At 44.6% G+C, this 12,768-nt stretch overlaps 1 protein-coding gene across 1 annotated transcript; it reads left to right on the top strand.

The window, feature by feature from the left end:
- The first annotated feature begins 4,505 nt into the window (after window positions 1-4,505).
- KLHL38 (kelch like family member 38) lies at window positions 4,506-12,319 on the top strand. Its single transcript, XM_044421495.1, has 5 exons — window positions 4,506-4,724; window positions 5,057-5,217; window positions 5,699-7,103; window positions 8,040-8,145; window positions 10,695-12,319. The coding sequence occupies exons 3-5, from the start codon at window positions 5,754-5,756 to the stop codon at window positions 10,979-10,981; spliced, it is 1,743 nt and encodes a 580-aa protein (XP_044277430.1). The 5' UTR covers window positions 4,506-4,724; window positions 5,057-5,217; window positions 5,699-5,753; the 3' UTR covers window positions 10,982-12,319.
- Window positions 12,320-12,768: the final 449 nt, after the last annotated feature.

Here is a 12,768-nt window from a genome sequence, read left to right as displayed (position 1 = left end):
GTGGTTGAGAAAGATTTCCCCTTGGCCACCCAGAGAGTTCTGTGACTGCAACCAAGATACTGTGCAAATGTCTGCAGACAATCATTCTTCTTCAAGACTGCCCATTAACGCAACAAGCGTAGATGAAACAGCCAATCGTTCGGTGGCCATGATAAGCCGGAATTCCAGAGCAGCCCAGCTTTGCTCATAGGCTGTTTGTTGGTGGCTCCTCCCACCAGCTAAAACAACTAAATACAACTAAACCAGACAGGCCCACAAGTCAAATCTGGCTCTCCAGGGGTCCCAATCCAGCCCTCCAGGGTCTCAGAGAAAGCCACTTTCCCTTCCCCTGTGCCATCCTTTTCACTCAACCACTGATTGGTTGGTGGTTTCCCAGGTTTGGGGAAGTTTTTCCCCACCCTAAAAGGTTGAGATGCCGCCTGAAGCCACAGTGACCAGCAGTGTGCATTCTAAACCAGGATCTGGGGCATTTTGGCCCATCTATTTTGCTGTTAGGCTGATCCCACGGCACCTTATCCTCCCAATCAGTGAAATGCAGCATCCAAGGGCTTCTTCAAAGTTGAATCCATCTCTTAAGCCAAAACAAATTCAACACCCCTGAGCTAAAGTGACCAGAAACTAACTAAAAAGCAAAGGCTGTCATTACATTCAGCTCAGAGCTCCGTGTTGTCTCTCCTCTACCAAACCAGGATCTGAAGCCAGGGTTTGTATTTTTCCAATTCCTGACTTGATTAGGACAGACAAAATGTGAGTTCTATTTCAGAAGTAACACTATGCCTTCTGTGTAGGCTCTAGTTAATTTAGCTGCTTCTGCTGCCATGAGTACACTGCTCACGAACAAAACGCCAGGATCTCCCAAATGCTGGCTTACTATTACATGCAAACATGGTTACTAACAACCCTAACCATTTTGGAAGGCAAGTGCTATCCATCTTTTCCTTCTCCACTCAGTGCATATTCAATGGATTCAGTGTATGTGTTTCTGAACTTGGCTTGCTAATACTCTAAAGATTTATTTTTTTATTTGTAACTTCTAGAACTCCTTCTCCGGGATTCTAGAGAGTTAACAAAACATACAGTGCTAAAATAATCCCCAAAATCAGGAGGTGAGAACTCCCATAAAATTATGGTTGCCAGTGAATTCTCCACAAAGACTGCCAGAGATGCTTCTTCTGTGCACCTGCCCCTCACCTTGGCCCAGTGGTGTCAGGAAGGAAGGGCATTGCCTCCTTGCTCACGGGCTCTCTGCCTTTTACGGAACTATGAGCAACTGTGTGGAGAAGGACAAGGAGGAACAAGAGCAGCCAAGGACAATACTGGTTAGATGGTGCGCGGAAGGTGTCCTGCCCAGGGGCCATTAAAAGCCAGAGCAACTGACTGCTCCCCATGATTTCGTGTTCTTTCTGAGGCTATGCAGAGCAGGGAAGCGGTATGCTTCTGGGCTGAAAGTGTAGCCTCCCTGAACGCCAAGAAGAAAGGCTCACAATCCGGCGGCATCTTCATTCCATGGGAGGCACAGACAAAATTAGCAAGGATCTCTGCAGGAGGCTGGCTGCAGCTGGTATGGAAGGGGCCTCATTTAAGCATCTGGGTCAGAGTTCAGCTGGGGTTTGCTAAACTAGGATCAGAATCAAAGTGTCAAGCCTGCGTGTTTTTGCAGAGCCAGCAAATGCAAAAGCACACGATATACCATAACTTGCTAACAGCACTTGCATTCTCAAAGTGCATTTCATCATATTAATGGGTAAGATGGCCATTTACCAAAAAAGAAGACATCAATTAGTGTAAAATGTGCAGATGCTAATAGACATACATGCATGCAAATGTAGAAAGACTGTTTCTAATTTAAATAGAAAGCACAGAAACATAGAAACAAAGCGAGTCAGAAGGGACCTCCTGAGCCATCTAGTCTGACCCCCGGCTCCAGCCAGTTCCACTCCTGCAATCTCCAACAATGTGGTATCCCCATACTGGAGAATATTGTGATCCAGTTGACTAACTATTTGAAGGTGGACAACTTCAAGGTCGCTGCTTTCCCACTGATTTATTTTTGTATATTTCCTTTCCATACTGTTCAGTAGCTAAAGCTCTCTGGAAGGTTCACAACAATAACAAAACAACCACATAGTAAAAAAAAAAAAAAGTCCACATTCAACATTTAAAAACAATGAAGAACTGCTAAAATAAACCCCCAGTTGCAACCATATATTGGGTTCTTTAAACTGGATTTGGGCTGCACAACTCTTAAAATAGAGCAGTCTCCTCCAACCTGGTGCTCTCCAGACATCTTGGACTTGTCCCAGTGCTGGGATCTGTGTCCAAAACATATGGAGACAACCATGCTGGGGAAGAAGGAACTAGAGGATGCCTTCAGACGTGAAAATGTTCTCAGCAAAGTCAGACACACGGCCAGCCTACTAATGGTTCCCATGTGATAATTACTCAGGGGTTTAGGCTATGTCCTGCATATGACATTTTTCCTGCATGCATGTTTAATACAGTCCTTCAAAGAAGAGTGCAAAACTTTCTGCCTTGTGGGTTTATTAGCCTGCCCTCTCCATTTATTAGTCATCTGCAGCACATCTCTGGCCTCAAAAAAGAACAACCTTTTCCTACCCAGTTTACAAAGCAGGCATGTTTGGCTGCCTTGGGGAACTATTTGTCACAGGTGCAGAGTCAAGGACCTACATACTTGTCTTATGTGCAGTTGTCATCTTTGGAAGTAACCAAGACTAGCCTGTACTCTGTAGATCTATCCTTTGGCCGTTCCTTGAAGCTTAAGAACAGAGCTCTTCATTTGAGTTTAAGTTGCATCTTGCATGATCAAGAGTCCATCTGAGTTTTTGCTTCTCTGCTGCTAGAAGATAAGAAAAGCTGTGCCATTGGTCACTCTAGTCCAGTATTTGGTTTGCACAGTGGTCAATCAACTTCCTGGGGAAAACCCACAAGCAGGATGTGAATGCAACAGCGCCCTCCTGCTTGTGTTCTCTAGCAACTGGTGTACCTAGGCATGCAGTCCATGATAGTGAAGGCACTGTGTAGCCACGAGGACTAGTAGCCTTAATAGTTGTATGCTCCATGAATTGGTCTTTTGAGGTTATCCAAACTAGCCAGTGTTGTCACCAGCTGCAGCTCCTCGTCTTCCCCTCTTTCTCAACATGGCAGTAATGTGGTGTCCTACAACACAGGGGACAATCATCTCAGTGGGACGGTGGAACTTACTCTCCTGCAAGAACAGGAGGTTGGACCCGATGGCCTTCTGGCCCCTTCCAACTCGGCTATTCTATGATTCTGTGGCACAGCTAGTGCCAGTGGAAGAAGGCTAGGTAGAAGGGAGCAAAGACCAGGCCACAGCCCATCTGATGGTGGCTGCTGTGAGTACAATGGTCTACCATAGAATAGACTGGCAAAGATAATGCTCCCACCCACAGCGGCAACTCAAACTGGCCAAAAAGCCAAAGCTGACTCTCCCAGGTTCCCAGTCCAGCCCCCACAGAATTCCAGAGAAAGCCTGCACTGGCAGTCGGCCTGTGGACAATGACCTCCCGAAACTGCTTCTGCATGTCGCCATTGCAATCACTTTGCTCAGCTGTCCAGTTCGTGGTGGCAGTAAGGAAGGGACAGGTGCCCTGGCCCCCTTGCTCACTCACTGTTTGATCGTCAAACAAGCTCGTGGCTGCCATGTTGAGAAAGAGGAGGGGGAGACGAGGAGCTGCAGCTGGTGACAACACTGGCTAGAGGGACAACTCACTTGGGACCCATTAAGTGAGTCTTGCCCGAGGGCCAGCAAAAGCTTTGAGCCAGCCCTGCTCTCCTACCAACTTCGACAGGGCACCTCTCTGCGGAGTCGCTTCATATCTTCAGCCGCCAGCCAGTCCTCAAGCGCAAAGAAATCAAGACACATACAAACATGTCTAAACCAGGTCAAAGGGTTTATCACTCACACAAAGTGCTGTTGGTCAAATTTGTGTTTGTCCAGTTCATGCACTACCTTTGGCCATCTGGTGTTGCTCTACAATTTGGACTTTGGAATAATCTAATAAATGTAAAGTGAAGGATTTATCCTTCCCATGAAAATTGCTCCATAACCTACCATTGTTAGGTCTTTCCCACTGTTTTCATGGAAATGCCAACATTTTAAAGTAATATGGAGCTTCAGTATGTAGCCCTCACCATCCCAACCCAACCAAATGTAAGAAACAGTAACTAAAACAGGATGAACGCACAAAACAAGAAGCTTCTAGAAGTTTCAGACTGTTTACAAGCTTCTCGAATTACTGGTTTGTTTCAGAGCCCCATCGTGGTTTCCAGCCAGGGCTTTTGTAAGTGCCCCATCCGTCATCTGCGCATCTATTTTCGTAAGTAAACACTTGCCGGAAAAACATGCCTTGAGCATGCTCCGTAGTGCGCTGTTCTGCAACGAACTGCAGAGTCACATGGGACAACACTGAAAAGTACATGGGTGACTATTCTTAGTTTAGGAATGTATACAGTGCCTCGTCCTGCTACCTCATTAACCAAACTCCAGAGATCAGTGTGACAGTACCTTGATACTAAACAAACCCAGAAATCTCCCCTCAACGAGTATTTTGCCAGCAAAAGAACAATCTCGAGAAGTTTAATGGCTTAAAAAAAATAGCATTCATATTCATGATCTAGCCATCGAACGTTTCAGCAGAGAATAAACAAGCCAAAGCGACTGAAGGCAGGGAAAGAATAATAAGGTAAACAGATCTGCCACAATTTCACTACAAATGTGAGCCTTTAGAACTGGAAGATCATTTTGCTTGACACGTGTGGGTGTTTTTAGCCACTGCATTTAAACTATGTAGGCTGTAATACAAAGTTTATATATTTGGGTTTTGACTGATGGAGCCGGGCGGGTGGCTGCAAAGCTAGCTTGCAGCTGTCCTTCTCTCCCAAGAGTAGCAGAGACTTTAAATTAACTTTTCCTTGCCCCACGCCACAATAAAATCTAACAGCGTTACCGCTTTTCTTTTTTCTTTTCTTTTCTTTTCTTTTCTTTTCTTTTCTTTTCTTTTCTTTTCTTTTCTAGATAAAGCATTGGATCCATTTTATGAAGAATGTGCTGGCTGCATATGAGAATGGGGTGCTGCAGAGCCAGGGGAAACGTTCTAGCAGACTTTGACACGGAGTAAAGAATAAGAAATCTGCAGCTCTTGTTCCTGGTTGATATGAAAGCAAAAGCAATTCTGAGTAAATAAATATATCATTTTTCCTACAGATTCCTAGACCCAAGGACTTGAGTTTGTCATGTTGCTCTGCCAGAGTTGCATTCTTTGGGAATGACTAAGCGGGGTAGTAGGGAGAAGAGGGAGGTGATTGAGATGGAAGATACAGAATTGTAAATGCTCCAATGGAATGAAAGGCTAGCATGCATGAATTGCAGATATGTATCCCAAACAAAATGTTTGCTCTGGGTTTGACCATTAATCACCACAATCACTTTGCAGCCCATGCTCTCACATATTTTTAAATTCTATCCCTTTTATGAAGCGGGCTGCCGAAACTGGGTAACTCCAGAATGGCTTATTTGACAGAAGATTTGTTGTATGCCTTTTCCTTCATCTAGTTGCCCTTTTATTGGTATGTGTAGTTAGTCTTCTCATTTCGACACTAGACAGACAATATTTATAGGGGCCACTGTATTGTGATCTTTCACATCAAATGTTTTCAGGAAACAGCACAGAGAATTCGTGCTCGCCTGCTGTTGATCTCTTTCTGGTTCCACTATGGAAGAGAAATCCCCCAAAGAGCTCCTCTTCAGGGACCAGGATTTCTCCTCTGAGTTGCTAAAGCAGCTGAACATTTTGCGGCAAAACAGAATCCTTACCGACGTCGTTCTGTGCACAAGTGACACTGAAATTCCTTGCCATAGGAATGTTCTTGCTTCAAGCAGCCCCTATTTCAAGGCAATGTTTTGCAATAACTTCAAAGAGAGTGGTCAAGAAAAAGTCAACCTCAAAGGCATTGACTCAGGCGTTCTCCACTGTATTATCATGTATGTCTACACAGGAGAGATTCTTGTGACAGCGGAGAATGTTTTGTATCTCATGGAGACAGCTTCCATGCTCCAGTACACAAAACTATTTGAGGCCTGTTCGGCCTACCTCCAGGACCAACTGACACCAGACAACTGCCTCAGCCTCATCAGGCTCTCAGAAATCTTGTACTGTGAGACTCTCAACAAGAAAGCCAAAGCAATGGCCCTGCAATGTTTCCCTGAAGTAGCCACATCAGAGGACCTAAAAGAACTTTGTGCCTTGGAATTGATAGACTATCTTGGAGATGATGAGCTCTGTGGAGAGGAAGAACAGGTTTTTGAGGCTCTCATGGTTTGGGTGAGGCATGACCTACAGGAACGTCAAGGTTATATCCAAGATTTGTTCAAGAAAGTAAGGCTTCAGTACGTTCATCCAACGTTTTTCTTCCACTTCATTGCCAATGACTCTCTCATTCAGTCATCCCCTGCTTGTAGACGCATCTTGGAGCTGGCCAATAGGCAGATGTTTTCTTTGTACAGCATCAGTGCTCCTGATGCTAAACCTATGTGGCATGTTCCTCGGAGATACTCATACCGAGAATTCCTTCTCTTGATTGGTGGCCGCAAAGACAACCAACAGACAACGAGGGACGTCTTGCTGTATGATGAGAAGACAAGGCACTGGCTGAGTCTGGCCAAACACCCAACACGTCTCTACAAGGCCTCCGCAGTGAGCTTGTACAGCAACATTTATCTCCTTGGAGGCATTCCCATAGGGAATGGGAACAATCACGTCAGCAGCAATGTTTACATTTTCTCTCTCAAACTTAACCAGTGGAGGCTGATAGAACCCATGCTAGTTGCACGATATTCCCATAGGAGCACTGCCTATAAAAACTATATCTTTGCCATTGGGGGTATTGGAGATAACCAGGAAATCTTAAATTCCATGGAAAGATACGACAGCATCTACAATGTTTGGGAGCAAATGACAAATATGCCTGTTGCTGTTCTTTACCCTGCTGTGTCCGCCAAAGACCAAAGGATCTATCTCTTTGGAGGGGAAGACATGATGCAAAACCCGGTCCGACTCATACAGGTACCTCCCCGACCTCCCCATCTCGGGTGAACTTGGCCAGTTGCATCATTCCAGCCTTGACAGACTATTGGCACTGAGCACAATCAGCTGCTTCTGCCATCTCCAAAGTGAATGTGTCAAGATTCAGTGGGCAATATAGAAGTCTGCCTTTATATCGTAGGGGTGTTTGACTTCTAGCACACAGGTAAATCCAGCCCACCTGAAATCCCATTCCAGCCCTCTGGGGATGGCCAGATGGCCTTACCTTTTCCTCCCAACTTCCCATGATTGGTGCTTCCCCAACTTTTGAAAAAGTTGAAATGGCTCTCCTACAACTTAGCTACCAACACCAAGAGCTTTAAGCTAAAATATGCTGCCATTCATGGTGGGTTTTTGCCTGCCTGCCTAGTGGTGTTCACATAGGTTCTGCCATTTCATCTGTCCCAAAGGGTCCAAATTTTTGACATCAAAAGTGGGCAAACAGAAATACACATTGGAATATAGCAAGCAATCCAGGGTATCTTTGCTTTCAAACAGGAGTGCTCCAGTTCTGGGCTCCAGCCAGCCTGGAACAGGAGTCTTTCAAGCTCAGGAGGTAGGGAAAGGAAAAATAATATTTTGTTTCCTTTCTCACATTCCTGAAAGCTACCCTTCCTGTGCTATTCAGCAATTAACTGCTCAGGTTTGAGGCTGGCCTAAATCCATTCATGTACATGGTTCTTCTTAGCTCAGCTTTCCCCAACCAGATGCTCTGCAGATGTGTTAGACTGCAATATCCAACATGCCTAGCCAGCATGGGCACTGGTGGTGATGATGGGGGTTGTAATACAGCACATCTGAAGGTTGCCTTTGTCTGTGGTCCAGGAGAGGGTTGAAATAGCTATAGGGATGCAAATATGTCATTCTTCACTGTACCTCAAATCTAGGCATCTATTTCACATCTCCTGTACTTCACAGGTATATCATGTGACTAGGAATATGTGGTTCCGAATGGAAACCAGAATGGTCAAGAATGTTTGTGCGCCAGCAGTTGTGATTGGAGACCGGATTTTCATCGTTGGAGGTAATGGTTATTCAGGTGTTCTCAAGTGAGTTCCAGAACTGAAATGCTCAGGGTTAAAATTCGTAGAATCATAGAACAGTAGATTTGGAGGGGGCCATCAGGTCCAACCCCTTGCTGTTGCAGGACACCACGTTATGTCACCCCACTCAGATGGCTCTCCAGACTATTGTCATTGTCATTCCTTTCTGCAACTATGGCTGCATAAAGTTGTGCAGCGTCTTACGCTGTGTGGCTTTGATTTATCATCCTTAAGAACATCAAGGAAGAGGCAAGCTACTCCAGGTCCCACATGGGAGACTTGACCATCCAAATCAGTTGTCTGACTCAGACATGAAGGACCCATAGCAAAGATACCAGCCTGTATGTTCCTTTATGTTTGTTTTTCACAGCCCAAAATTCTGAGGAATAGCTCTAGGCGGGGCAGCTGCTGCTCCGAGTCCCACAGTGAACCTTTAATGGGGGGCACCAGGGGACCAATGAGACCTAGCACTTGTCCCATTCACAGCCCCCTTTATGCTTCATCCAGGGGTGGGACAGGCAGAGCAAAACATCTGGAAGGCCACAAGTTGCCCAACTCTGATCTAGAACTGGACTTTCTCACAGCCACAACTGAGCATGGCTTCCCAATATGTATGCGACACAAAAAAATATATGACAGCTATGCTTCAATATCCATATGAATATACGTGCTTTTCTAATATGGATTTTTTTTCTTTTGAGAAGGAAAATGTACGAAATGGCTCCATATGAGGGAAAACAAGGGAGCTCAAAGTGTGAAAAGAGCAGAGATTTAAAAAGTATTTTCAAAAATGAGGTCTTCCAATGTATTCTGAATATTTTTGGAAATGAGTCAGCTGAGAAGCTGAAGCCGTAGGCTTTTTGGTTTACTTAACAAAGTGCCCAAACATTTCACCTCATTTCAAACATAATTCATTTTCTCTTAAAGTGAAGAGATTTACTGCCAATAAGTTTGCATTTATCCAGTAGACATGCTATAACATCACCTGTTTGTTTTTGGCTTATCAGTGACTGGAACTGAAAATGGCAAAAAATAACAAACAGATTCTTTTGTATCCATATGAAAAAAGCATGCCGCTTATTTCGAACTTTCCTTGAAGAATTACAACAAAGCAAAGCAGAGTTCATTGGCTCCAGTAATGCAATTCTCACATTTAATTAGATAGTGCCTTCTTTTGCATTGTTATCACCTACTTCTGTTGAAGGCTGAACCTACACTGGTTCTGAGTTAATAAAACCACTGCATGATAAAACATGGCTGTTAATAACAACTTGGCAAAGGGCCAGCTTTCCGAGGCCTGTTTGCACGACCTTAGAACTGAGCTATCTACCAGCTTAAATTTAGCCAAAACCAAAAACCCTTAATCCCCCCGATTAGATCTGTGAATTTAAGAGTAGAGATAAGGGAACTGAAGCAAAAGGAAGCTCCTTCCATTCTTTGCCCGCTTCCTCCTTCACCAAGTTATCTCCCATCCTCCTTCTAGCCCCTCGAAGAAATTGAACAGAAAGGCTCCTGTGAGCATCTCAGCCACAGATGCCGCTGGAAGAGTGTTCCAAGCAGAGTTGCGTCCACAGTGCAGGTCTTTCAGTCTCTGGGCAGAAGGGCTCAGCACAGCAGAGAGATTGCTCCCAGCACCAGCTGAATTATGCCTGGAGTTCTTGGGCTAAGCGGCTGGTTTTTGCCACTGCTCTGCCCCGGAACTGGCAGGTAGTGGGAGACTGTGCAGAGGACTATGGCTCAGGTGTCCGGATCAGACCGGGGTTTATGAAAGGGAGCGTAAGGAGGTGCATCATGTACATGCACTTCCGCTTGAACATGCAACCTGAAAAGTTGTTGTTGAACCTCCGGCTTGCATGCCAAACCTGGGGTTCCAGTCCAGCTCTCTGGGGTTGCACACATGGCTACCCTCCCCTTCCCCTGCCCCCAGCTGCCTCTCATTTGGTGGCTTCCCAGCTTTTGCACGTGTCTTTCCCCATTCTGAAATGTCCTTCCTAAACCTTCAAGAGGACTTATACTGGCAATAAGAACTTTAAGCTAAAATAGGCCGTTATTTGAGGTATTTTAGCCCACTCCTTCACCTCCGGCCCTGCTCGCCACTGGAAGGCGTCCTCCAAAATCTTTCCAAAATTGAACCCCTGGGCTCAACATAGTTTGACATCCCTGGAGCAGAGACTGGTGCACCAGATGACAAATGATGTATGACATGGTGGATCTGACTCTAGTCACCATGTAATTGTAAGCTGAAAAAAATTAAGGAACGTCTTAATGATGTGTTCAGAATGGACTGAGTTATTCTCATAATTGGGTTGACCCGGGAGCCATTTGCTCACCATGGCATGATCAAGCGCTAGCCAAGTTGCTAGGCCCAAATGATTAATATGATCTCCGTTTCAGAAACACTTATAACTCTAACAACCCTCTTTATGCATTTGATGTAGGGTGGAGAGGTGTCCTTGTTTACAGAGGATAGTCCTCTATTTGACATGGAGGGTATTCCTCAATCACAATGGTTTTGGTTTCTACCTCCTAGGGTATACCAGGAGAGTCATTGCGTATGACACGAAAGCGAATAAATTTGTGAAGTGTGCAGACATGAAGGACAGGCGGATGCATCACGGGGCCGCAGCAATCAATGAAAAGCTCTATGTGGCTGGAGGTCGCTGCCTCACTGCAGATAATGCCATCGAAGACTCTGATTCCCTCGAATGCTACGACCCCCAGGCAGACACTTGGACTTCAAGCGGGCAGCTGCCACACAAACTGTTTGACCACGGATGTCTTGCACTCCAGTGTGTGCCTTATGCCAACATCTTGTGAGAGGAAAAATGAGGGAAAAGGCTTTTCCAAAGCAGAAAGCCCAGACTGTGAACTACACGGAGAAATACTGGCCAACTCTAAAGATGTTTGCATGTCATCTGGTTCCCTGTTCTTTGACTACTCATGTCCCACCCCTACCATGAGGTAACATGAGATGCTTCTCTCAGGAGGTAGATTTGAAGGCTGCATAAAGGACAGCAAATGGTCTATAATTTATTACTATTATTATTCATCACTGTGAGGGGTATCTCTGAAAAGTGGTGGCTCTGTACAAAGTCACAAATAGACTTCTGGGGAACTTAGCAACCCCTTCTGGGCAACACTTTTTCTTGAGTGGTCTTCATATATAGGACATTAAATCTAAATGTTCTTGCTTTCCTGGAAGTATTCCCCCACCAACACTTAAAGCTTATGTCCTTTTTATATGATGTTTTATAAAAGCAGTAATGGATCTGAAACCAAGAGTCCCACCTCACAGCCTGGATCTTGTGCAACCATGTTTGAAGTAGAAGGAGAGACTGGCAGACTCTGTCATGGAAAGAAGGAGTACGAGAAGGAAGCCACACATGGGGCTGGCTTGGGTTATCATATGTTCCGCTGAACAAAGAAAAAGAAAGACAGAAGGCAGGAAGATGTGAAATACTAGTCAACACTGCATTTTGGGAGACGACAGGATGATAGGGTGACTAGTGCCTGCTATTACAGAGGACAGTCCACTATTTGAAAGCCTGCCAGAGGATAGAAAGGGAACTTCTGTTTAAGAGACGACTAGCCCAGGTTTGGTATAAAAATGCAGCACCATGAAAAGGAAGAGCTGGGCTTGGAAGTTGTCCATCACTACCACCCTGACAAGAGATTAAGCAAACATGCAGGTCATAGACTTCTACACTCGAGTGAGATGTAGTGTATTTCTATTTAAATTATAATAAATATTTTAAATGTGTATCTTTGCATATAAATTAGCATGTGCACATTTTATGAGATCAGCATCATCTTTTGCTCTCTTTTTTGGTTATGCGTTTTCTCTTTTGGGGTGATATTCATTCCCTTGCCCCACACTTAAGACACCTTCCCATGCAGGATTAGACAGAAAAAGGCATGCGGGAAGTTGTAGGCCTTTTTTCAATCTAAGCTTAAGCAGGACTGTGTCTTTAATCGCTTAACCTCCCATGAATCCTCTATGTTTTTAAAGATTTTCATTTTGACCTTCCTCAGGACTCTTCAGCGTATTATTATGCCTCTGTTTTTTAACTTCATGCGCAAGGATGGTTCGAAAGGCCGTGTTTTCCTTGTGCTATAATGTTTATTACTTTAATGCATTTCTCATTTCCTTTTGATTAAACAGACCTGACAAAACTATGAAATATATTGGTGGAAAGATAAATAAGTACTCCAGCTTTGCTTCACTTTCTCTCCCTCTTGCTCCCTCTGTTTTCCTGTTCTCAACTTTCAGCAGGTTCAGTGGAAAGGGGATTCTGAGCTCTGACCATTTTTGCAGAAAAGATGGAACAGAGAACTTGATTCATCTTTATTATGTGCATTAAAATCATAGCTCCATTCTCTTGGGCCTGGAATCTCTTCACTGTGAGTGCCAGAAGTATGAGTTAGAATTATGTCAAGGATTTGAACCAGGAACCTCAATAGTTAAAGTTCAGGGCCAAATAGATGCTATTTTAAATCCGTGTCTAGCAGCAACTTCTCCCCTTCCCTTCTTACTCTAGAGTAGACATGAGATTCCCAATCTGGGTCAGTACCTCAGTGCACGGCAGTAGGATGGCTTTTAAAAT

Source organism: Varanus komodoensis, unplaced genomic scaffold, assembly GCF_004798865.1.
Source record: "Varanus komodoensis strain SLA01 unplaced genomic scaffold, ASM479886v1 scaffold12, whole genome shotgun sequence".
Taxonomy (NCBI): Eukaryota; Metazoa; Chordata; class Lepidosauria; order Squamata; family Varanidae; genus Varanus; species Varanus komodoensis.
Note: the sequence above shows the minus strand (reverse complement) of the source record. Positions and strands in the feature narration are given on the sequence as shown.

Coding starts and splice junctions, on each gene's coding strand:
- KLHL38 (XM_044421495.1), top strand. CDS start 5,754: ATGGAAGAGAAATCCCCCAAAGAGCTCCTCTTCAGGGACCAGGATTTC. Junction 7,104..8,039: donor ACCCGGTCCGACTCATACAG/GTACCTCCCCGA, acceptor TGTACTTCACAG/GTATATCATGTGACTAGGAA. Junction 8,146..10,694: donor CCGGATTTTCATCGTTGGAG/GTAATGGTTATT, acceptor TCTACCTCCTAG/GGTATACCAGGAGAGTCATT.